Below are 27468 nucleotides of genomic sequence, written 5' to 3' on the forward strand. Positions count from 1 at the left end.
ACGCTGCGAGTTGTTATGGTCTGGAATGCACTGCCTGAAAGGGTGGTGGAAGCAGATTCAGCAATAACTTTCAAAGGGGAATTGGATAAATACTTGAAGGGCAAAAATTTGCAGGCTCTGGAGAAAGAGAACGGGAATGGGACTAATTGGATAGCTTTTTCAAAGAGCCAGCACAAGCATGATAGGCCGAATGGCCTCCTTCTGTGCTGTACCATTCTATAATTTGTTATATCAACATTTATAATCGAAACTGCCTATGTAAACTTTTCATGCTCTAAATACACTCTTCTGCCAACAGTGATGCAGCAAGGCCTCGATTTTGCTTCTCCCAGCCCCTCCGCCTGGACTGTGACAAATTTCTATATTCCAACTAATTCTACTTTTCTGCTTCCCAAATGGCCACGTGTCCACCCTGATATTATATAAAAATAAAACATAATAGTAAGGGGAGTTTAATGTCACTAAAACCTTGTGTAAAGTTTATTAATAAAAGGAAAACACTAAGGATTTCCTTTGCTATGTTTGCAATGCACTTAATAATTTTGATCACAACTGGAAAAAGCAAGTAATGGAATTTTAAAAAAAAGAAAAATATTGTTCCATCAATATATTAAATTATGATGTGCTCTGAAACATACCTTTGTACTATTTACAGAGTGCCAGCTGCTAAGCTTTAGAAGGACCCATCACACAAAAGAATCATAGAAAGGTTACAGCACAGAAGGAGGCCAGTTGGCCCATCGAGTCCGTGCAGGCTCTATGCAAGAGCAATCCAGCTAGTCCCACTCCTCCGCCCTCTCCCCGTAGCCCTGCAAATTTTTTCCTTTCAACTACATATCCAGTTCCCTTTTGAAGGCTATGATTGAATCTGCTTCCACCACCCCCTCAGGCAGTGCATTCCAGATCCTAACCACTTGCTGTGTAAAAAAGTTTTTCCTCATGTCACCTTTGGTTCTTTTGCCAATCTCCTTAAATCTATGTCTTCTGGTTCTTGATCCTTCCGCACCCTTCATGATTTTGAATACCTCTATCAAATCTCCTCGCAACCTTCTCTGTTCCAAGGAGAACAACCCCAGCTTCTCCAGCCTATTCTCGTAACTAAAGTCCCTCATCCCTGGAATCATTCTGGTAAAATCTCTTCTGCACCCTTTCTAAGGCCTTCATATCTTCCTTTAAATGCGGTGCCCAGAACTGAATACTCCAATTGTGGCCGAACCATTGTTTCATAAAGGTTCATCATGACTTCCATACTTTTTATAAAGCCCAGGATCCCGTATGCTTTTTTAAACCACTTTCTCAACCTGCCCTGCCACCTTTAACGATTTGTGCACATACACCCCCAGATCTCTCTGTTCCTGTATCCCTTTTAGAGTTGTGTCCTCTAGTTTATATTGCATCTCCTCGTTCTTCCTACCGCAATGTATCACTTTGCAATTTTCTGCGTTAAATTTCATCTGCCACGTGTCCGCCCATGCCACCAGCCTGTCTATGTCCTCTTGAAGTCTATCATTATCCTCCTCACTGTTTACTACCCTTCCAAGTTTTGTGTCATCTGCAAATTTTGAAATTATGCCCTGTACACCCAAGTCAAGTCATTAATATATATCAAGAAAAGCAGTGGTCCCAGCACTGACCCCTGGGGAACACTTCTGTACAACTCCCTCCAGTCCGAAAAATAACCGGTCACCTCTACTCTCTGTTTCCTGTACCTTAGCCAATTCTGTATCCATGTTGCTACTGCCTCCTTTATTCCATGGGCCGCAATCTTGATGATAAGCCTACTGTGCAGCACTTTATCAAATGCCTTTTGAAAGTCCATATACACCACATCAACTGCATTGCCCTCATCTACCCTCTCTGTTACCTCATCAAAAAACTCTATCAGGTTAGTTAAACACAATTTATCTTTAACAAATCCGTGTTGGCTTTCCCTAATCAATCCACCCTCGTCCAAGTGACCGTTAATTCTGTCCCGGATTATCATTTTAAAAGTTTCCCCACCACTGAGGTTAAACTGACTGGTCTATAGTTGCTGGGTTTATCCAAAGTACCACTGCTCTAAACGACACCTTCTCAGAACAGATGTCTGCGCTCCTCAAATTCTTGCCTCTTCCGCATCCCTGATTTTAATCGCTGCTCCATTGGTGGCCGTGCCTTCAGCTGTCTAGGCTCTTAAGTCCTGGAGTTACCTCCCTAACCTCTCCGCCTCTCTACCTCTCCACCTCTCCTCCTATAAGACACTCCTTAAAACCTACCTGTCCTAATGTCTCCTTAAGTAACTCAGTGTCAAATTTTGCTTGGTAACACTCCTGTGAAGCGCCTTGGGACGTTTTACTACTGTATAAATGCAAATTGTTGTTGTAGATATATCCTCGGTCCCTGCGGCAGACGTCGCCCTTGGTCCCCGCAGCTGATGTGTCTTAGAATCACAGAATGGATACAGCACAGAAGGTGGCTATTCGGCCCATTCAGCCCAAGCCGGCTCTTTGTAATACCAATCCAGTTAGTCCCATTCCTCTGCTCTTTCCCCATAACACAAACCCTCATTTTTCCCTTCAAGTATTTATCCAATTCCTTTCCCAAAGCCACGATTGAATTTGCTTCCACCACCATTTCAGGCAGCGCATTCCAGATCATATCTACTCGCTGCGTAAAAAAGTTTTTCCCCATGTCGCCTTTGGTTCTTTTGCCAATCACCTTAAATCTGTGTCCTCTAGTTCTCAACCCAATGGGACCAGTTTCTCTTTATTTACCTTATCTAAACCCATCATGATTTTGAACACTTCTATCAAATCTCCTCTTAACCTTCTCTGCCGTAAGGAGAACAACCCCAGCTTCTCCAGTCTATCTACGTAACTGAAGTCCCTCATCCCTGGAAACATTCTAGTAAATCTTTCTGCACCCTTTCTAAGGCCTTCACATCCTTCTTAAAGTGTGGAGCCCAGAACTGGACACAATACTCCAGTTGTGGCCGAACCAGTGTTTTATAAAGGTTCAACATAACTTCCTTGCTTTTGTACTCTATTTATAAAGCCGAGGATCCCGTATGCTTTTTTAACCACTTTCTCAACCTGTCCTGCCACCTTCAAAGATTTGTGCACATATACACCCAGGTCTCTTTTCCTGCACCCCCTTTAGAATTGTACCATTTAGTTGATATTGCCTGTCCTCATTCTTCCTGCCAAAGTGTATCACTTTGCACTTCTCTGCATTAAAGTTCATCTGTTATAAGTCCGTCCATTCCCCCAACCTGTCTATGCCCTCACTGTTTACTACACTTCCAAGTTTTGTGTCATCTGCAAATTTTGAAATTGTGCCCTGTACACCCAAGTCCAAGTCATTAACATATATCAAGAAAAGCAGTGGTCCTTTGGGAAACACCGCCATGTACCTTCCTCTAGTCCGAGAAACAACCGTTCACCACTACTCTGTTTCCTGCAACTTAGCCAATTTCATATCCAGGCTTCTGCTGACCCTTTCATTCCATGGGCTTCAATTTTGCTGACAAGCCTTTTATCAAACGCTTTTTGAAAGTCCATATACATATCAACTGCATTGTCCTCATCAACCCTCTCTGTTATCCTCAGCAAACAACTCAATCAAGTTAGTTAAACATGATTTGCCTTTAACAAATCCATGCTGGCTTTCCTTTATTTATCCATACTTGTCCAAGTGACTATTAATTTTGTCCCGGATTATCGTTTCTAAAAGCTTCTCCACCACTGAGGTTAAACTGACTGGCCTATAGTTGCTGGTTTTATTCTTACATCCTTTATTGAGCATGGGTGTAACATTTGCAATTCTCCAGTCCTCTGGCACCACCCCCATATCTAAGGAGGATTGGAAAATTATGGCCAGCAACTCTGCAATTTTCACCCTTACTTCCCTCAGCAACCTAGGATGCATCCCATCTAGACCAAGTGACTTATCTACTGTAAGTACAGCTAGCCTTTCTACTATCTCCTCTTTCTCAATTTTTAATCCATCCAGTATCTCAACTACCGCTTCTTCCTGCCAAAGTGTATCACTTTGCACTTCTCTGCATTAAAGTTCATCTGTTATAAGTCCGTCCATTCCCCCAACCTGTCTATGCCCTCTTGAAGTCTATTACTATCCTCCTCACGGTTTACTACACTTCCAAGGTAGCATCTTCTTCCTTGGTAAAGACAGATGCAAAGTACTCATTCAGTACCTCAGCCATGCCCTCTGCCTCCATGCGTAGATCTCCTTTTTGGTCCCTAATCAGCCCCACCCCTCCTCTTACTACCAGTTTACTATTTATATGCCTATAGAAGATTTTTGGATTCCCTTTTATGTTAGCCACCAGTCTATTCTCATACTCTCTCCTTGCCCCTCTTATCCCCTTTTTCGCTTCTCCTCTGTACTTTCTATATTCAGCCTGGTCCTCCCCCTCTTTGCCCTTTACACTATTACTATCCCAGTCTATATTAGGATAGTTGAAGTTCCCCCATTATCACTACTCTATTGTTCTTGAACCTACCTAATTTCCCTGCACATTTGCTCCTCTGTATCCTTCCCACCAGTTGGTGGCCTATAGAATACACCCAGTAGTGTAAAAGCACTTTATTGTTTCCTAACTCTAACTAAATAGATTCTGTCCTTGACCCCTCAAGAACATCCTCTCTCTCCAGCACTGCTATATTTTCCTTAAATCAATACTGCCACCCCTCCTCCTTTTTTCCCTTCCCTATCTTTCCTGAACACCTTGTATCCAGGAATATTTAGTACCCAATCCTGCCCTTTTTGGAGCCAGGTTTCCGTCGTCACCCCTACGTCATATTCCCACGTGGCTATTTGCGCTTGCAGCTCACCAACCTTACCATACTTTGTGCATTTACACACATGCACTCCAAACCTAGCTTCCACCATCTCGTATTCTCTCTTAGTCTGCCTAATACTGTACTATTTCTTACTTTAGTGCTATCTGTCTCTCCCAATCCTTTGTGCACTTTGTTTCTCCTTTCTAATGCTATATCCTGGTGCCCATCCCCCAGTGAAATTAGTTTAAACCCTCCCCCACAGCAGTAGTGAACCTCCCCACAAGGACATTGGTCCCAGCTCTGTTGAGGTGAAACCCATCCGTCTTGAAAAGCTCCCTCGTGCCCCAGAACTGGTCCCAATGCCCCAAGAATCTGAAGTCCTCCCTCTTGCATCATGTCTCTAGCCACACATTAACCTGCCTTAGCTTCCTATTTCTGTACTCACTAGCGGGGGCACTGGGAGTAAGTACCTGAAACTGTAACTGCAGGACCTCATCCCTTTTTTTTCCATGTCGTTGGTACCCACATGGACCACGACTTCTGGCTGAACTCCTTCCCCCTGCAGAATGTTCTGCACCTTCTCCGTGATGTCCTTTACCCTGGCACCTGGGAGGCAACACACTCACATCGGCGGTCACAGAAACACCTGTCTGTCCCCCTAACTATCGAATCCGCTATGACTACTGCATTTCTACACTTCACTGTGCCACCCTGTACAGTCCTTTGCCCCATGGTGCCATGCTCAGGACTGCACTCCTTCAAGCTGTCACCACCCTCACCTGGTATTCAATGCTGAATACCAGTTTGAGAGTGCCATTCGCCCAGAAGATTCCTGCAGTGCCTGCCTCTTCCTACCCTTTCAGATGGCCAGCCACTTGCTATCCTGAACTCTCTGTGGCTGCGGGGTTGACCAGCTCCTGGAACGTACAACCCAGGAAACCTTCAGCCTTCCTTATGCCCTGCAGTGACTCCTGCTGCCCCTCAAGCTCAGAAACCCTCAGCTTGAGCGCAAGCAACTGGAGGTATTTCCTGCACATGGCCCTCCAGGACACATGAAGGGTCCTGAAGTTCCCACATGGCACAGGAATTGCAGGCAATGGGTCTTAGCTGCCCGTCCATTATATTTAGAAACCTTCTTTTCTAAACTCTCTTTAGATTCTCGATTATTATTAATTTACTTACCCCAATTAACCTACCCTTTTATTCCAGGTCTCTCAGAGCTCCTCCTCTCTGTTCACTGTGCTGTCACTCTCTGTTTTTAGTGAATGGGGAAACTCCCCTGGTGCTCAGTGCCACTTCTCCCCATTGATTTATAGATAGTTACTTTTTAGTCTGTTTTGTTTCTTTTTCTCTTTTTTTTAAAATTTAGCACCTCCTTCCCCCTCTACACCTAATTCCCACTCTCACCAAATTCTCAAGTTCCCACTCGGTTCACAATCCATACTGTTCAATGCGCTCTGTGCTTCAGCAGATAACCTTCTACTTTATACACCTTTTGAGAACAGCAGTTACAACTGCTCAATCAGTTTCCAGCTCACAGTAACTACTCTCTATTCAGGCAATCACTTACAACTGATTGACTGTTAACTATTTACTAGAATTGACTTGCAGTCCCTGTTAACCATTAACTAACTTGCTGTTTCTTTTAAGTTCTACGTTAAATTTTAATTTCAATTCACCCACTACTTTAACAGAGTCCCACTCTCGCCAAATTCTCAAGTTCCCACTCAGTTGACGATCCACACCCTTTGCGATCCACTCTGTGCTTCAGCCCTCTGTCTCCATGGCTAATGTGTCTTCTGTCCCTGTAGCTGATGTGATCGCTGAGCCTGTGGCTGATGCGTCTTCTGTCCCTGTGGCTGATGTGTCCTCTGTCCCTGTGGCTGATGTATCTTCTGTCCCTTTGGCTGATGTGTCCTCTGTCCCTGTGGCTGATGTGTCACCTGTCCCATTGGCTGATATGTCTTCTGTCCTTGTAAATGATGTGTCTTCTGTCCCTGTGGCTGTTGTGTCCTCTGTCCCTTTGGCTGTTGTGTCCTCTGTCCCTTTGGCTGATGTGTCCTTTGTCCTTGTGGCTGATGTGTCCTCTATCCCTGTGGCTGATGTGTCCTCTGTCCCTGTGGCTGATGTGTCTTCTGTCACTTTGGCTGATGTGTCCTTTGTCCTTGTGGCTGATGTATCTTCTGTCCCTGTGGCTGATGTGTCCTCTATCCCTGTGGCTGATGTGTCCTCTGTCACTTTGGCTGATGCGTCCTCTATCCCTGTGGCTGATGTGTCCTCTGTCACTTTGGCTGATGCGTCCTCTGTCCCTGTGGCTGATGCGTCCTCTGTCCCTGTGCCAGCTTATATTATTGCTAAAAAGATTCACATCAGTATTTTGTAGGTGTTTTCTTTTGTTTCAGTTATTATCCATAAGTAGCTCTTTCAAAATGCTGACTTAAATGAAACTATCACCCAAGTAAAACCTTTCCCTGACAATTGTTTTCCTTTAAACTCAGGGGCTTCGAAATTCGATGATGCTGTGCCCATTTTTCAGGCACTAAGCAACCGCCTAAGCCTTCAATTCCTGGTGGTCAGGAAATGCACGCTCGTAGGAGCTGGATGTGCATCATACACCATATTGGTGAAGGCAAAAAAAAGGCCTCCAAGGCCCACACCTGAAACAGGCGTTAGCCCCTTTCCATATGCAAATAATGATCCTAATACCTGTTTGAGGCCCCCCTCTTTTATATCGGTTTGCCCTGAGGTAGCTGGCACCTGCTGCATTCAGGAAAAGCAAGTCTACATGCGGCCTAATAGGTGATCCTTAAATAATACTTACCTGAATGTGGAGCCGGGAGGAGCACTCGACCTTGACTCCATGCGCCCCTCCCCAATGACCACCATCACCCTCCCCGATCGCCGCTGCCACCCTACCTTCTGGCTACCAATACCCTCCCTTCCAATCGCCCCCATCCCGGTCCCCTTTAAGGACTTATCTGACGGTGGCTGCCGGTGATATAGCGGCCCGATCTTCAAGGTCTCTTCTCCAACGCACTGCCTGGGGACGCCCATTAGGTATCCGCAGCTCGCCTGTTCGATAATAATGAAGCCTGAGGCCCAATATTCGCTGCATCTCAGGCCTTTCCATTCAGGCGCAGGAAATCTTCTTGCGGGATGATCAGTGGTATTGCTGACTTTTGAATTAGCTGAGACACTTTATTTTCTTGTACTGCCATTACTTCATCCAATGTGTTGTAGATTCTTTCAATGTCCATTTTAAACCATTTTTTTTGTAAAGATTTGCAATGCTATTGAATTTTATACCTTCCCGCAAAGCAGAAAGGTTTAATGTAATGGCCTGTGGGTAACATTTGAACTTTCCTACCTGTTTGGTTGATATTTCTGACTGACCTAGTAAATGAATCTATTGTTGATTTAAAAACTGTATTGGTCTTCAGTTTTCACTTCTTTGCAAGAAATTATAATTTTTCATGCATTCAGAGGATGGCGTTGAAACTGTAGAACAGTTTTTAATAGATTCCTAATGGACAATATTATATTCTAGGAAGACCACTTGTATAGTTGGTGTTATGTATAACTTCAGATTAAATTCTGACAAGTCTGTGCTGCACGACATTTTCACATGCTGGTCTACACTTCTTGAGTTGTCTGCTTTTTTGAAGCTTTTTTTCAGCTTTTGCTATTTTTCTAGCTTAGCATGTATGTAGCAATATAATCTCAGCAAGATTTTTTTATTTTTCATTGAAACAATTGTTGCAGAACAAATGAATAAAGAAACTTTTTCCTAATTTCCTTTTAAAATAATGTAAAAATTATTCTCCATGAGAGGAATGTCCTTGTAACACAGGTACAAAAGTATTTTGGCCAGGTAGTCATAGATCCGGAACCCACTGAACCCACCCATGACAGTATTCAGCTGGGCTACTAAATGGAGTGCCTGAGGATAGTCGGATGACCCATCTTGATGAGGAGGGGAAAACGTATAATTGGCTTTCACCACCATGTTGCATTTGTGACATTAATCCTTCCTAGGCTGATGGCTTCAGTGTCCTATCTATAATCCCTTTTAAGAAGACTCAACCCATAATTCAAGGTTGTAAGGATAGTGGTGTGGGAAATGGGAAAATTACTGACTGACAAGTAGGGTATGCCTTTCTGAGATTGGCATTAACATATACAAGTATATGTTAATGCCAATCTTCAGAGGGAGCATTACTTTATATTTATACAAGATGAATTCTGGCAGGTGCCATTCCTTCCTGTTTCCTCCAGCGGTAATCATTTTTGGGCAGGCGGTGAAATGCTACAATACTACAGCTAAATGTCTGCTGCAGTTTAGCACCTTACTACCAGTAATCAGTCTTGAATGTTATTTCCATTTTGGCTGACATTTGTTAGTTTAAACACATTTATATGTCATTTTATATGACTCAATGTTTATCTTCACTACAGCTTGTCATGTACATGATATTAAACATCTTGGGGACCAGTTGTGACCTTGAATCTCAAATTATCCTGTCCTCCCCAACTACAGACAGAAATGTCACAAAGAGCAGCCTGCACAAAGACACAAATGGGAAAAATTATGGAGATGATTAAAAAAATAAATTGGAATTTGAATCATAATCAAACTTTTTTCAAAAAAATCAATCTAGTTTTTACCATATCTTTGTCACCTTTGCTTGTTATCTCTTAAATTATTTTTCTTTCATATTGCAGAATGGAGTAGAATTAGAAACTGAGGATAAAAATGGGAACACGCCTCTAAAACTTGCGAGAAATCGCCAGTATAAAGAAATCGTTGTATATTTAAAAAATACTATCAGTCAATCAAAAAGTCTGATTCCGAAGTTTGACTGGAGGTAAAGTAATCAATTCAGTTGTGTAATTTCTTTTTTTTTAATATTACACATTACTGTGGAGATACAGCCTCAGGAACGTGTGTTACACTGAACAGTAGAGGAAGGTCTATAGTTGATCACTAGAAAGATTTTTGAGAGTATTACAATATAAAGTACTAGCAAACAGCCAACTTTGTAACTAAGTTCATGGTGGAGTTAACAACAGAGTTTAGTAGATTGGGAAGCAATGTGTTTTTTTTAAATGGCTTGTGTGTGTGTATGGAGAGAGGTAAGATGTAGGGGGTCACTTTAACCTCTAAGAATGGATGCATTGGGGGTGGGTGGGAGGTTAAAATAAGAGCTTTTTGAAACGCGACCGCAACCCACCTCCAACACGCCCACTTCCAAGTTTAGCATGGGCACGTTTGGGTGCACGCGCACAGCTGAAACCCAGAAGTTGCGTCCCCAATTAATGCTGGTGGGCGGATCGTTAAAGGGGCAATTTACCTACTTGAAATACTTGAGGTAAGTAATTTTTTGTTGATTCTGAACCTGAAATGAATTTTACTTTGCCTGCACACATTTCTCATAGCTTCTGAATCTTGCCATTGAATCGGAGGCGAGATGCAGTCGAAGTTGATTTGGCTCTTTAAACCTGTGATTGACACATAAAAGCTCAGGGTTTGCAACTACTCTCTCAGACCTCTCAGGCAAACATTTGGCTGAGGGTTCTTTGTTGAGATAGCTTTAGGAAAACTTTGGAGCCTCTCAAGCTGACAAGATCAGGATTGGGGGGGGAGGGTGCAATGGATGTATGCTGAGGAGGAGGAAAATGACCATCCACAGCAGCCACGTTGTGCTATGTTGGCAGAGGTGCGGAACAAGGACCTGGAGAACAGCCAGGAGGGGGCCAACAGAGGGGCCGAGGTGACAGGAGGCACTACCCACATACGAAGGAATACAGGCAGAGGCTGAGCTTCCTGGACCTCTCTGTGGAGCAGAGCCTATGCAGGCTCAGATTGAGTCAGCAGCTGGTCGCAGACATCAGCAGCCTCCTTCAGGAAGAACTGCTCCCTGCTGGACCTGGTGGCGACACATTGCCCATGGTAATAAAAATAACCACTGCCTTCAATTTCTTCGCCTCTGGGTCCTTCCAGGGTGATACTGGTGACATCTACAGGATGTCTCAATTGTCTGTACATAAGTGTAGATGGCAGGTGACGGATGGGTTGTTTGCCAGGGCGTCCAATTACGTGAACTTCCTCCCCCCACCGACGACATTAGCCAGAATGAGCGGGCGGTGGGTTTCGCCTCTCTGGCTGGCTTCCCACGGGTGCAAGGCACAACCGATTGTACACACATAGCAGTCCAAGAACCTGCACATGAGCCAGGAGTCATCATAAACCAAAAGGGCTATCAGTCCATCAATGCACAGCTGGTGTGTGACCGCTGGAAGAGATTTCTACAGGTGTACGCCAGACTCCCTGGCAGCTGTCATGATGCATTCATTCTGCACCAGTCCGACACTCCAAGCCTTTTCCAGACAGGAGATAGACTTTAAGGGCTGGCTCATTGGAGACAACAGATACCCCCTGCAAACATGGCTCATGGCACCTGTGAGGAACGCTACCAATGAAGCACAAGAGCGATACAACCAGTGCAACATCACCACCAGGTATGTCATTGAACAAGCCATAGGCATGATGAAGATGCACTTCAGGTGCCTGGTTAGGTCTGGAGGCCCCCTTCTGTACCTGCCAGAGAGGGTCTCCAGAATAATCATGATGTGCTGTCTCCTGCACAACATTGCGCAGCAAAGAGGTTTACAGGTGGAGGAGGACGAAGGCACTCGTCCATCATCCCCTGTTGGTGACAACATTGAAGAAGAGGAGGAGGAAGAGGAGGAGGAGGAAGATGAAGATAAGGCACCTATCGCCACACCATCCGCTCAAATTGCCGCCTGGGATGCCAGGGATGCCCTCGTCTCTCACAGGCTCTCATAATAAAAGTGTTACAATAAAGATATTGAGATACTCAGACCACCTGGCACAATCACCGCCAACACCCCCCTCCCCTGCCTTGCCTAAAACAGTCCTTCATACACCCATTGCGCATCCGCCCAATGGGTACCATCACGTATTCGTATTCATCATAAAGCAAATGAAAAGGCGACTTAACAGTTGGGACGGAATAATGGCCAAGACGTGGAAGTGGTGAAAATCAATACATTTCATTGTGCCAATATAAAAAAAAGGAAACTTCACAACATAACATTTCTTCAAACACCCTTGTGCATACCCTTGGTGAACTACAATTGCTTAAAGTTATGCTTCCTTGCACTTCTACGTCTTGCATCCCCTGTGGCCTCAGCAGAGGTAGTGGCAGGCTACTCAGATCCCTGCCCTAACTGCTGAGATGCTTTTGGCCTACAACCTCTGGGTTTCGGAGCCCGTGAGATCCCTTCCAAAGACTACTCCACCTGCAACTGTGCAAGGGCAGACTCAACCATCGGGAGAGGAGACAGTATTTTGGGTACTGGTTGAGGAGAGGTGTGGGTGAGATGTGGGAGCGCTTTGAGTGGAGTCTCCACTCCCTTGCGTTTTGCGCTCTCTTCTCCTATAAGGACCAAAAGAACAGAGCTGTGAGTGACTGAGGGTGCCGTATTCACCTGATGGAAATAGTGGACTTCAGAAGTACAATTAAGTGCCTTCAATTGAGTTGCGATCACAGATTCCAACATGCTCACTTTACTTCCAGGTTTCCCACGTGAAAATCTACCCACCTGCTGAGTACCCAGCGCCAAGTAAAAATCATGCCCCTGGTATCAGTAACCGGAGCAGAGTGGTTAAAATGCCTTGAGATTTATTCCCAGGTTTGATAGGTTTTGGCCGGCTGTGGCTCCTTGAGGTAGGACAGGAAACTGGCCTAGGACCAGCAGCCCTTTTGAAAGAGAATTTGTGGAGGTAAACATTGTGCACAGAAAAATGTTGTTTCGTGAAAATGCATGTACATAATATAACGGGAGGGGGGGACGCACTTACATAGGCCGGGGATGTGCTTACATAGGCCAAGGATGTGCTTACATAGGCCAAGCAGAGTCCCAATCCTCAACTTGCTGCTTTGCAGTTTTCATTGGACTGCTGCAGAATCAAGTGTCCTCTATAACTCTCTATGTTTGCATGATATGGGGATTATGGAAGATGCTGTGTGACCTTTATAGTCAGAGTAAAGCTAGGAAAGCAAAGTCAGGGTAATGTTTTATTAAAATGAGCCAAAGGCAGCCAGAATGTTATTGATCTAAAGAGTGCTTGGTGTGCAAAAATGTCCTGATAATACAAAAGGTGATTCTTATAGGTCACAAATAATTCTGAATTGTCATTCATTTGGTAATTCTGATATTTAACTTATTTTAAATGCTTTGTAATATCCTCGCGAATTAAACTATTCACATAGTTTGCACAACCCTAAGTACCTTTGAAAGCAGACATTAATGGCTAGGGAAAGGAATGTTTGAAACCTGAAAATTACATTTTAAACTTGGATCTATAAAGGTAGAAATTGGACAAATGAGAATTAATATTCAAATATGAAGAAATCAAACTCCATTCTGCAAACTCCTAATTGATAATATCAGGATTCAGCTTGAGGTAAATGCTTGACAGAACTGCAGAAGCGATGGCTTGTTGGAGATAGAGGGGAACAGTCAAATTGGCCCAGCAAGGGAAATTCTCACAAAATTTGGCTAATTATAAGGAACACAGAAAACCTGTAGCCACAGTTTTTATTGGACAAATCATCAAGAATGTACCTTGAAGGCGTGGGAGGTGATTGATGCACTTGTGAACCTTGGCACTGGTATTGCCGATAGGAATGCAGTACTGGGTAAAAAAGAAGCATCTTTTCCACAGGAATTCCTTGCCTGGAATGAGTATCCACCATTGAGTTTTGGTTACCAGGAATTTTGGCATGTCAGGCTGAGGTAATAGAATCTCTTGCGTTGCAGACACTGTACCAGAAAGCTAGACACAATGGTGTGAATTTCCATGGAGGTTCTCCCGCACATCCGCTGTAACAGAAACCCCAGGAAAATGGTGTAAACGTTGTCTACTCCCTTTTTCCAAGGTTTCCGTGGCTCTTTCACCGAAGTGACGGCAGACAATCAGCAGAACCTCCGTGGAAATTCACCCCATTGTATTTAACATGCCTTCCTAATTTAGATATGCTACAAGTGAACTTATTGCCATAATACCATCCAGGACAAAGTAGCCCGCTTGATTGGCACCCCATCCACCACCCTAAACATTCACTCCCTTCACCACAGGATGCACTGCAGCAACTCGCCAAGGCTTCTTCAACAGCACTCCCAAACCCGCGATCTCTACCACCTAGAAGGACAAGGGCAGCAGGCACATGGGAACAACACCACCTGCACGTTCCCCTCCAAGTGACACACCATCCCAGCTTGGAAATATATCGCCATTCCTTCATCGTCACTGGGTCCAAATCCTGGAACTCCCTACCTAACAGCATTGTGGGAGAACCTTCACCACACGGACTGTAGCGGTTCAAGAAGACAGCTCACCACCACCTTCTCAAGGGCAATTAGGGATGGATAATAAATGCTGGCCTTGCCAGCAACGCCCACATCCTATGAACGAATAAAAAAAAATAAGCGTTTGCTTTGGGATGGGTTTTATCTGAGATAAAAGCTCTGATTTTAACTCCCTGGCAACTGGATGGCCCTCTGCAGTGTGAGGCCTGGGAGATTTTAATTTAATCTCAGTCTCCCGCCCAAACCTGGTGGGAAGCGCTAACTGACTGGTGGGCAGGAGCGAGATTTAGGGCAGTATTAGCCTGCTGCCATGGACCCGAAGGATTGGTCCTGGCACTCAGGTAAGTGGTTGGGAGGGCGGGTCAGGAGGGCATTGCAGTCGGGGGAAAGGGAGGGAAGTCTAGGACACGGGAGGCCCAAGGTTTCCTAGTAGGGCCCGGAGGAGCATTCCTATTCTTCCTGGCCCACAACGAAACAAAAAAAATTAACTCACCTTTCTAGGCCTCTTCTGGCCCCAATCCTCTTGCCGCTGGGTTAAAATTGCAATCGGGCCCTGATGATGCCATTGGAGCCCGATATGCATATTTAAAGAAGGGCCTGGCTGCCTTCCAGAAGGTGTCCCTCTTGCCTGCTCAAAAGAGCAGATTAAAATTGCAACCCGGGGGTAAGTTGCTGCAGCTGGTTTCTGCCAGGTGGGCAAGGTTACAATCAGCCCCAAAATATTACTAACTGTAAGGCATTCTATGTGAATTATGTGAAATTATCCACTTGGTGAAGCCATCTTCACCCAAAAGAGGAGGAACCTGGAACTGGGCATCCACTGCTCCTTCAGGACTTGTGTCTCACTTATAGGCAGGAGAAAGAAGTGTTTGGGGAGGAATGTTCTTCAAAGTGGCAGTTCACCAGTAAACACAATGCTTCACCTACTTTTCATACAATGACACAAAAGAAAAAGGTGAAATTAGATAGTATGGGGTTGAATTTCTATGGGGTTTCCCAACCACCTGCCAAATCTTCGGCAGAAGATTCATGGACACCCCAGAGAAACTGTGTCACCCTAACCCTAACCCAAATTCAACCCCTACAATTTTAATTTTCTGTTCTTCAAAAAGAAATCCAAAAACTGATATGTCAACAAAAAAAACAAAAGCCTACCTCAGGAATGGATAACATTGGGATTCAGACATATGGATGTTAAAAAAACTTTACTGATGTATCACCAAATAGGACCTGAAGTTTCTGAAGCATGTGTGGAGATAGGAAAATTTCTGATCTGAAAAGCAACCCTTAGTGCTTCTAACTAAGATTACTAACAGTGAGCTAAGCATCCTTTGAAAACCTCCTACTTCTTGAGAGAGAAAGAGAGAGGCTCCATTGTTCTGTTTATGGATCGCAGGACTTTCTGAAGTTCTATACCACATAATCATAGTTGCCTCAGTCATGTTTATCACAGACCTCCAGAGAGGACAGTGGGTAGTATAATGACATCTTTTGGTACAGTTGCTATTTTTAGCAATATTCCAGTAACTTGGAAACTACAACCAAAGAATGCCACTTTTGTCACTCCCACTACCACCAGCGGAAGTTGAAAATAATGTACAAAGCTGTAGACTCCACATCTTGCCTTAACCATAAATTATTCCCCATTTTGATCTGGATTGGCTACTGTAGTAGCAAATACAGCCCTCAACAAAGTGTTACTAAAGATAGTATAGAAACCGTAAGTGTACCCTCTGTATTTACTGTTGGAGATATTTTTCTGAGCAAAAAGAAACAAAAGGATTTCAATGTCGTTATCTGCTTTCTCGAACTCTTCAATCCAATCTCTCAAAGCCCAGTCAGAGAAAATGTCATTCCAACATTCAGTGCCAGTGATCTCATCTGATTTCTTTAATTCTTTGCAGTGCGATGGTCTTTGGCCCGCCTGGAAAATCAAAAGGACCGATTCTTTTCTTTTACGGCTGTTTGCTGTTGTGGGGTTACCCTACTTATTTTACACAGGTCAGTAAATTCAGAAATGCTAAAGTGACAGCCAGCTCATGTTCAGCAATGTGTTCAATATCCCACAAGAAACTGTTTCTTAATACAAGACAATAAGATCTGCATTTTTCAACACTATATTTTGCCGATAACTGTTGGGGAATTTCCATTCCATTGCCTCACAGATCTGCCATTGACATGGATATCTCAGTATCTGCATTATATTGACATGATCACCAATAATGGATGAGGGGGGACAAGGTAGGTAGAAGCTTAAGGGGCAGCACTGTCAAGATGGGGTGGTGTATCTGTATACTGTATTATTAAGTGGTAGGAATGATATTAGTGCTGCCATTGTGCACACAATGAGTTCCTGAGTTTGACTGGATCACTGGTGTGAGGTATCGAGTAGAGGTCTGGCACTTCTCACATGAAGGGTTAATTGGCCAACATGTCACTCCAAGTCATCCTGCAGAACCTCCTTGTAACCAATTGCAAAGCAGCATAGAAAGAGGCCCGGAGCAGGTCAGATCCTGCCTAATTGGCTGAGGACTGTGGGTGGAGGTAAGGAACCTAAAGAGGGGGAGGGGGGCAAAAAAACTAAGAAAGAAAGAAGAAAGAACTTGCATTTATTTGGCACTTTTCATGACCTCAGGATGTCTGAAAATGCTTTGCAGCCAGTGAAATATTTTTGAAGTACTTTTGAAATGTAGTCACCTGACAGGACAGACAGCACCTTGGTTTAATGTCACATCCAAAAGTCGGCACCTCTGCTAGTGCAGTTCTCCCTCATAACTGCACTGAAATGCCAGCCTAGATTATGTACTCAAGTCTCTGCAGTGGAATTTGAACCCATGACCTTCTGACTCAGAGGCGAGAGTACTACCACTCACGACCCACTGTCTCCAGGCATTGAGAGCCTAACTGCCTGTCTTTAACAGGCCTGAAGGCCTCCCCCAAAAGGTAAGTCCTTTTGTTTTTTTTAAAAAGATTTTTGTGGGGCCAGGCGCAACTGAAGTGCTTCTCCAGGCCCTACAAAAATCTTATAGCCTGCTGCCTGACTGCTCTCTCCCCTCCCCCTGGCATCCGCTCCCCCAGCATGCCCCCCGGCCACAGGCATTACCTGCCAGTCGGCTGCGTAGTAGCTGGCTGACTTTACTCCTGAACAGGCCGGTGAGCTGTAGCGGTGCGCACATTTGACAACTGCAGCCTCGCCAAAAAATTGGTTTCAGTGAAAGTGGTTTCAGCCTCCCAACTGCCGATATCACGCCAATTTGACACCCAACCTGAAGGTTTCCCCCTAAACTTGTGTGATAACGTACCACTGAAACCTCTCCTGGTATATCTTCAGTAATTACACAAAACATTAATCTATGTGACTTACAGAATAGTCAATAAAATATTGCAAACAGTTATTCGAAAAAGATCCAATTGAGCTCTTCTGCAGATTTGAACAATGGTCTAAATCAAGATTTATCTATATTTTAATGACCTTTAAAACATTTGTCTTTTATGATTAAATAAAGAAAATTGACAGAGATGCTGTGAATAGAAATATATTTGTTAGAACTTATATATATTAAACTATCGATACATATGGAAAGTATGATCTGCACAGTTTTATGTCATTAATTCAGGGTTTCCACAGAAATATATATTTTTTCTCTATCCTTGATTGGAGAGTCTTTCAGTCTGTCTAAAAGGCAGTGCAGTAGGTATTAGATTACATACATAGCCAAGGCAAATTCATTAATCTGCCACCAATGACTTCAGTTGCTGTCTATTCTATTGCACAGATTGTCTCGATCTCCTTCAACAGGCTATTCGGCATCCATATCACCTTCTTGATCGGCAATGTACTGATGTGGTATCTATTTCTAAAAGCTTCCCTGATGGATCCTGGTTTCCTTCTAAGAGACAGTGAGGAATACGATCGTGCTCTTAGACAGGTATAATTCCCAGCCTTTCTCCCAGGCCAAGGAAATTGTAGCTTACAGGAAATTCCCATGAATGTTTCATCACCAATTGTTTATATCCAAGGGATGTCACAGTTTTTGATTTTAAGTACAGTAAATATCTTCATCCATGTAAACCAAAAACAAGTATTCTGTAAGTATATAAAGTATATTTTATGTTTCCAGTCACTAAGTTTGGTGCACTATCACAGTACACATCTATTTATTATTCTATATATAAAGTGAATCCACTTTTTAGCAGATGAAAAAGAATCTTAAAATGATGATTATTTCTCAGCTGCAACCTGAAACTGACCATTACATAACAGACTTCAAAGTTCCCTGACCAAACAACAATAAATTCTGAGCAACCTTGGGATAACTTTAGTTATTGCAGTTAGACTTTGTGGCCTTAAAGAAACAGTCTAATTAAACACAGCTATGAGTAGAATGCACAGTGCATTCCATGATGTAATACTACTATCATTATAAAACAGCAAATCATTTAATTTACTATGAGCAACACTGTGGGAAATCCACTAGTATATGTGGTCCGTTGAGTGTACCGTCTGATTGACCTAAAGAATGATACTTTTTAAAAAGAGAAAGAAAGTCAGTCACCTAATGCTGGGTACTTTCTGACCACCAGTCTGCAATTTACAAGCACTTCCCAATCTACAAAGTTCCCTGGCAAAACAATAATTAAACTCTGGCCTGAACCTGTATTTACTTAACAACAATCAGACTTTGTGAGCTTAAGAGGACATATCTCCACCTTAGAAACAAAGTAATAGATTGTGCATTGCATAGGATAATACTTCTGTCCTTATATAAAACAGTATATCATGAGCAATGGCATGAGAGATGCATGTGAGTGAGTGTTTGTGAATATAATATATTTGTATACACATATATACACAGTTGCATCAAGATGAAAATCGAATGGGTAGAACAACGGGCAGGTGATCCGCTCCACCGGATTACCGCCCAGGTGTTGAAGGTCAAAATTACCCCCAGTGTATTTTTTCTATAAAACATGAAAACAAGGTAAACCACGAGCTCTTCAACTTTTCACTGGGGTATTTTTTCCGAAAAATACAATGTTACTATATTCAAGGGGTTATTTACAATATGTTCCATGTTTGACAAATAAAACTTTCCACTTTAAATTTTGGCATTGTTTTATCTTGCAGGGAATGACTGAATAAAAGTCATAATTAAATCAGAACCATTTAGTAACACTAAGTACAATGTCACAGATATTTGGCAAAGAAGGAAAGATAAAATAGTTTAATCTTATCTTAAGTTTAAGTATTTCTTGGTATTTGCAATAAAACCCACCAACTGAAAAAACGGACAATAAAGAGTTCTGCCTTGAATTTACGTGCTAAGATTTATTTAACCGTGGCATTATTTATCTACCTGCAGTTGGTAAGGAAAACATTATTTGCTTTTCAAGAACCAATTAAAAACCACATATTTTATAGTCTCTGAGGTGATCTCTTATAAAATTCATTCACTGAAGTTCTGAATCTCATCACCTACATCCACACCCGAGTGCCCCCTTCCAAGAACGTAACCTTGGGTTCACTGTGAACAACACTGGAGGAGATATGCTAACATAAAAATGTCACATCTAGCGTGCATTTTTCCATCAAATACTTCACACATCATATTACCTAAGTGACAATTCAGCATCATTTGTATATATACATGCAAAATTCTTGCAGTTGACCTCAGCATGCCATACATAAAGCAGAAACAAATCACAACTAAACAGGTAGGCAACATACAAATCAAATGTGAGGAAGCAGGTAAATAAACTTCTAATGAGGAACTGCTAAGGACATATAGAAACAACAAATTAAGCATGAGGAGTCAGCAGAAGAAGGGGTAGTGGGGTGGCTGTGTTAATGAGAAAAAAACATAATGGTAGTAGCAAGAAAGGACAAAACAAACAAAGAAATAGAAACAGAATCCATATGGACTAGGATAAGAAGGGATCGGTCACACTATTAGGGGTATACTACAGACCACCAAATAATGGAAAGGAAGTGGAGGGAGAAATATGAAGGCAAATATATGAAATAAGTAAAAAAAACAGAATCACAATTATGGGCAATTTCAACTACCCCCAAATAAACTGGCAGGGAGAGGGAGTGAAAGGGGAGAAGGGGTTAGAGTTTTTACAGTGTGTGTGTCTCTTTTCTGACCCAATATGTAAGAAGCCGAACAAGGAAGGAAGTACGGTTAGACCTAGAAATAGGAAATGAACTGCAGCCGATAAGAGGATTAATTGTGGGAGAACGTCTAGGGAGTAGTGATCGCAATATAATAATTTCAAGATAATAATTGAGAGTGATATAGATAGTACAAAGACCAAAATAATAGATTGGAAAAAAGTTAACTATGAGGGAATAAGGGAGAAGATGACAAAAGGGCTTAAGGGATAAGAGGTTAAAGAGGTAATTAGGAAGGCAAAGAGGAAATATGAAATCAAAATATCAGGCAATACAAAAATAAATAGCATTCTATATACACATAAGTAACAAAAAGAGAATTAAGAAAAAACCCAACTGTGACTGAATGAGGATGGAGAATGAGTAATAGTGGCCATGAAACTACCAGATTGTCATAAAAACCCATCTGGTTCACTAATGTCCTTTAGGGAAGGAAACCTGTTGTCCTTACCCGGTCTGGCCTATATGTGACTCCAGACCCACAGCAATGTGGTTGATTCTTAATTGCCCTCTGAAATGGCCTAGCAAGCCACTCAGTTGTCAAGAAGGTGGCTCACCACTACCTTCTCAAGGGCAATTAAGGGATGGGCAATAAATGCCGGCCTTGCCAGCGACGCCCACATCCCATGAACGAACAAAAAAAAGCTAAGGAAGGTAAATTGGAGAAAACTATTGACAGACGAAGAAGTAGAACAAGAGTGGGCAATATTTAAAAGCGAGATCAATGGAGTTCAGGAGAAATATATTCCACTAAAAATAAGAACAAACTAGTCAGGAGTGAGATGCCATGGAAAAATAAAGAGGTGAGGATAAAAGTGAATCTAAAGAAATAGGCTTACGCAAAGTACATGAACAATAAAAGAGAGGATGACAAAAGGGAATATGATGAGCTCAGGAAAGAGATTAAAAAGACAATTAGGAAGGCAAGGAGAAAATATGAAATGAAAATATCAAAGAATATAAAATCTTTATAATTTCATCTTCTTTTGGAATAGAAGTAAAAATGTTGCCACTGTCTGCTAACGTATGATTTAAAAAATAAATGTAGCCGGATTATATCCTAGTATTTCTCTTCTAAAGGTCTTTAACACTCATCTGACGATGATTTTGGTGCCAGTTTGTCTCATACACATCAATCATCATATTCTATAAAGATCTCTAATAATGGATTCCCGAAGGTCACTGCAGCTCAAAAGAATTGGTCAACCTGACGAGTAAATACCAATTAGACTCACTTGGCTATGATGTGAAAACTGCAGAAATCGTCTTTAACATTTTCAGGACTACAGTAATAATCCAGTACCAAATAAAAAACCCAGCAGAGTTGTAGTTTCATTCTTTTTATTCCATGATTTCAATTCTGAGATTTAACTTTGCCAAATTTACTATTGGAGATTGATATTATTTTAAGTTTCCAAGCTGGCACTGCATTATTTTTGTGCATGTGTCTTATTTTCCGAACATACAGTTGGAGGATTACAAGGAGCTATTGACTTTATGGATTTGGGGCAGGGATGCGCTGAATTCAGCTATTTTCAGCTCCTTGCAAATTCTAGAATCAGCTGCAGTGCAATACATCCCATAAAGCAGCTGAAACCTGTCTTTGTTTCCCCAAGTTTCTCCCTGCTTCTGCAGAATATGCTGACATCTTGTTGGTGTAAGTTTGCACGACCTTCTTGGTCCTGGCCATTATTCATGTGAAAGCCTCGTAAGTGAAAGTCATAGGCTTTTGACTGTGACAGGCATTGCAGCTAAGCTTGATCCTCCTCTCACCCAACATCCACACATGCACACTTTCCAGCCCAAATTACTCAACTGAGATCAGGAGCATGTACCTTGACTGGGTTTTCCCCTCCCTAGCCCAGGGCTTTGAGCCCAATTGTTGCACCCTCCTGCCACCCTGACGTGAGATCAAATAACTTCATGCAAACCATGAATCGAACCTGTGACCTGGTGATGATATGTAACTTCAAAATAAGTCACATTTGAAATGTGGCTTAAAAGAACATTTTAAATCATTAGCTCACTTTTAATTGATACAAAAAATTATGGGGAGCTCCACATTTAAACACAAATTGTATAATATGATTTTTTTAAAATTCAATTTTACTTTTTTTGAATTTTAGAAAGGTTCCATTTTCTGAATGCATTGTTATTAGTCATCACAAGCTATTTGTTTACAATAAAGAATAAAGTTAAAGGACACCCATCAGAGTCACAGAGCTCAACAGCACATAGCTGCACCATGGTACACCATGAGAGTCTGCATTTCAGAAATCCTGCAACAGATGATTTGTCTGAACTATAAACCCACAGAGTTTGTAACTTTTAGAACCAAATCTTGACCTTTATAATCCATTATTTGTGCTTTGCAGTTATTCAGTAGCAACCTACAGCTAATCACTGACCAATAGAGACTGGTCTTCCTCCCTTCCCCTCAGAACCACCCATACTCCCGACAAAGAGAGAAAATTCAGAGCCAGTGCTTCACTGTAATCTTTTAATGCAATCTGCTTCACCCAATTGTATCACACTAGAACAGAGAAGCTCTGAACCATAATATAACGGCCTCTTGAGAATTTGCCATTTCCAGAAATCCACAAACTTCTCTCTCCTGCCAAACCGTTTACAGACTATGATTTACCCCAACAGATTTCTGGTTTAGTGTTCACAAATAATATCTAACCCATCACATTTAAACCCTCGCACCATACCACTATTTCTGTTTGTTTTGATGAAATTATGTCTAATTATTATAAATATAAATCTTAATGATCATATATCAGTTTACAAATGTCGACTTTAAGATATTTGGTGAAATATTTAAGTAGTTTTTCCTCTTCATTATTGCTGTCATTCATCTGAAGGTGTTGCTGTCCTTCACTTCTCTAGCCAGCAGCAGTGCCTTTGCAGTGAGTCCTTCACACTTGTGTTGTGCCAAATACATCACCTGAGAGCTTCTGACTCGGGGTTGATCCAGGCTTCCTGGCAAAATGACTAGGATTAAACACTCCAACTTTATTTATGCAATATACAAACATCTGATTTCCCCCCTCCCAAGTTGAAGGAAGTGAAACACATTAATCTTCTATTAGCTCATAATGATTTTACTTTTTTAATAATTGCATGCTAGATCATATCTGACTAATCTAGTTGAATTTTTTGAGGAGGTGAAGAGCATGGTGAATAGGGGAGTTTCTATGGATATTGTCTATATGAATTTCCAAAAGGCATTTGATAAAGTTCCTCACAAGCGATTGTTAACAAAAATAAAAGCGCACGGAATTGCAGTATCATTGTGACATTGGTTGGTAATTGGTTGTGATGTAAGAGGCAGACAGTAGGGATAAAGTGAATGTTCTTTGATTGGCGAGACGTGACAAGGGTGTTCCACTGGGGCCTTAGCTTTTCACCATATATATTAATGACTTGGATGAAGCAATAGAGAGTTGTATATCCTAGTTTGCAGATGACACTAAGTTAGGAAGTACAGTAAATTGTGTAGATAGGAACATAGGAACAGGAGTAGGCCATTTAGCCCCTCGAGCCTGTTATGCTATTCAATGAGATTATGGCTGATCTGTGACCTAACTCCATATATCCGCCTTAGCCTCGTATCCCTTAATATCTTTGGTTAACAAAAATCTTATCAATCTCAGATTTAAAATTAACAATTGAGCTAGCATCAACTGCGGTTAGCGGAAGAGAGTTCCAAACTTCTACCACCCTTTGCGTGTAGAAGTGTTTCCTAACTTCACTCCTGTAAGACCTGCCTCTAATTTTTAGGCTATGTCCCCTATCCCTAGACTCCTAGGACTAGAAATAGTTTCTCTCTATCTACCCTATAAGTTCCCCTTAATATCTTGAAAAGTTCGATCAAATCACCCTTTAATCTTCTAAATTCTAGTGAATACAACCCTAGATGGGAGTAGGAAGTTCCAAAGGGACATAGACAGGCTAAGTGAGTGGGCAAAAGTATGGCAAATGGAGTTCGATGTGGGTAAATGTAAGGTCATCCACTTTGGATCCAAGGACGACATCAGAATATTTTCTTAATGGTGAGAGGCTAGGAGCTGTGGAGGAGCAAAGGCATTTATGTGTCCATGTGCGCAGATTACTAAAAACAAGGACAAAAATCAATGAAAAAGCGAATGGAATGTTGGCCTTTATCTCAAGGGGGTTGGGATACAAAAGTGAGGAAGTGATGTTTCAGTTGTACAGAACCTTGGTCAGACCCCATCTGGAGTACTGAGTTCAGTTTTGGGCATGAAACCTCAGGAAAGATATATTGGTCTTGGAGGGGGTAGAGCATAGATTAAACTGACCTTTTGGTGGCAGCTACTACTAAGGCTGCAGCAGCCACTGAAGAATTCTCAGTGGAGCAGGTAAGGCATCTGCTCCACTCTGCACAGCCTAATTTGGCAGCAGAAACCTAATACAGGCATTAAGCCCCTCATTTGCGTATGTAAGAGGCCTAATGCCTGATTTAGGTGGCTGCCTGGGTCGCTTGAAAAATTGTCCAATCTAACTTTGGGTCGGTTGTCTTTCAAGCGTCCTTGGGGCGCAGGACGTTGATCCCCAAAATTGGCCCTCATTGTGTTTCCTCTGGTGAGGGAATCCAGAACAAGGGCGCATAATCTTAAAACTAGAGCTAGGCTATTTAGGAGTGAAATCAGGAAGCACTTTTTCACACAAAGGGTAGTGGAAATCTGGAACTCTCTCCCCCAAAAGGCTCTGACTGCTGGGTCAAATTAAATTTTCAAAACTGGGACCGGTACATTTTTGTTAAGTAAGGGTATCCAGGGATAGGGAGTAAAGGAGGGTAAATGGAGTTGAGGTACAGATCAGCCATGATCCAGTTGAATGGTGGAACAGGCTCAAGGGGCTGAATGACCTCCTCCTTCCTGTTCCTTTGTTCCTACAACAACCTGTTCCCACACATCAGCCTATGATACCCTGTACTGCCTGTTTTGAAGTGCACAAAGAGAGACTTGGAGGAGTTCTGTTTCTAATTTTGCCTCCTCTGTGAAAAAGCACTTGCAGCTGAGATTGGGAACTTAACAGTGTGGGACAATCATACAAACAAACCCAAGTGCCATTATTCTGTATCACCACGTGTTGGTGCTCTCTGTCATCTTTATTTTATGGTGCTAAATGATTTGATGGACGAAGATGATTTGAAACTAGCTTTAAATTAAATATGCACTGTGTTCTTTGCCATAACTCAATGCCACTGTAGATCAACTTAGTTGAAATTTTTTTTTTAATCTGCAGGTACAAAAATTTCTATCAAAGAAAAGAAAAAAATACAAATGCTGAAAGTCTGAAACAAAAACAAAATGCTGGAAATACACAGCAGGTTCATCAGCATTTGTGAAAAGTAAAGGCAAGTCATTGCGTTCCGAGAAAGGGTCTTAAATTCAACACATTAATCTGTCTTTTCTTCTTACAGATGCTGACAAACCTGCTAAGTATTTATAGCATTCTCTGATTTTGTTTGTATTTTCTGTCAATATTTGTTTTTGATGGTGTGATTACTGATATTTGTATTTTTAGGCAGTTTATTTTGATGAATGGAAACAGGGAAAGAACCCTCTGAGGAGGCTTTGCCATACTTGCCACCTTGTGAAGCCTCTCCGGTCCAAGCATTGTCATGTAACTAACCGCTGTGTGGAGTACTTCGACCATTACTGCCCTTACATCTATAATGATGTAGGCTACAGAAACCGGTACAGTGATGTTAATTTCTTGTATAAGTTTGGTTATTCATAATTTGTGTTTTACTTTTTTTTTTATGGTTGCAAACGCAAAACAGAATAATATTAGGCATGAAAAGTCTGAAAGTATACTTTATCTTTTTTTTCTTGTAATTTTTCTTACCTCTATGTTGTTTTTGTTTCCATGCAACTTATTTCCTGGTGGGTCTTATCCACAGCTGCTATCATGCTGCTCTGTCATTGATTTTGGAGTCAGTTCACTTGGTGTCTGCCCTTTGATCTTCTGGGGCAGCTGTAAACTGACAACATTTTCCTACTAGAGGGACACCAGTTTGAGCCCTGGTACTCAAATTAATAGTCTTTTGGTAGAAGTTGAGATCTCCAATGCCACCGTTATCCGTATGTCCCATAACGATCATTCTGGCATTAGGGAATGGATGTTTTTACTTGTACGTTTATAAGTTATTCAGTAGGATTCAAAAGCATTTATTGGCTTTCATTGGAATTAAGCATACAGTGATAACCATTATTACCAATAACCACACAGATACAATGATAACCATTACTAATAATAATCATACATGTACTCAGTGTCACATTTACAGTATCATGTACCGGAGAATTCACACGTTCAGTTCTCGAGCTGAGGAGATCGGCTGACCAAGTCTTTTCGAATTCTGAAGTATCTATTCTAACACCCCTCTTTTTATACCTTTCTTTCACTCTAGCGCAGACTCATATGTTATCAAAGGATCACCTTAACCCGTTATTCACCTAGTGAATTTCAGTTTTAATAAGAAAGCCTACCATACACCTTATCAATGCTAAGTTGCCAATCAAATTATTCAACTGGATGAGTTATCAATTGCCTTGTGCAGAAATGTCCTTGGAGGAGTTAATTTCTAGGAGGACAGCTGCCATGAAAGCTTGTAGCTGAATGCTTAACAGCTAAAGTTTCTGTCTGGTAAACAAAACTGACTTTTCCACTGAATATTTCACTGGAAACGAAACTGGTATTTCCAGCCTTCTAACAAAAACTCACTTAAAAGCTAAAGTTAATGTAAAGAATTTAACCGTTTCCTTAGAATGGTTAGCACCATATGCATAAAGTCATATTGTACCCAATGAGTTTAACTTACTAAATATATATACTTACTATATATTAAAATGGTGAATGATCTCAAGATTCCAGTGGTACTGCACCTGTAGGTGACACTGTGAGCATTACCTGACATTGAGTATAGTGGGGCAGCACCTAATGTTAAAGGACTGTCGACCAACAGATGTTGAGTCGTTTATAGGTACTCAGTATAGTACCTTGCATCCATGTATTTACGGGGGCAGGACTGACATCTTTTTAATGGATAAGAAATTCATACTAGTTAACAGGATAGATATC

The 27468-nt window shown here is 41.9% G+C and overlaps 1 protein-coding gene across 1 annotated transcript in view; it reads left to right on the forward strand.

Moving 5' to 3' along the window:
• The window catches only part of LOC137302084 (uncharacterized), a 115301-nt gene that overhangs the window by 79513 nt on the left and 8320 nt on the right, over positions 1-27468 (forward strand). The window contains exons 5-8 of the mRNA XM_067971792.1: positions 9504-9646; positions 16082-16178; positions 17954-18106; positions 25909-26081. Coding sequence (XP_067827893.1) covers positions 9504-9646; positions 16082-16178; positions 17954-18106; positions 25909-26081 — 566 coding nt within the window. The remainder of the gene's footprint in view (positions 1-9503; positions 9647-16081; positions 16179-17953; positions 18107-25908; positions 26082-27468) is intronic.

Source organism: Heptranchias perlo, chromosome 1 (assembly GCF_035084215.1).
Source record: "Heptranchias perlo isolate sHepPer1 chromosome 1, sHepPer1.hap1, whole genome shotgun sequence".
Classification (NCBI taxonomy): Eukaryota; Metazoa; Chordata; class Chondrichthyes; order Hexanchiformes; family Hexanchidae; genus Heptranchias; species Heptranchias perlo.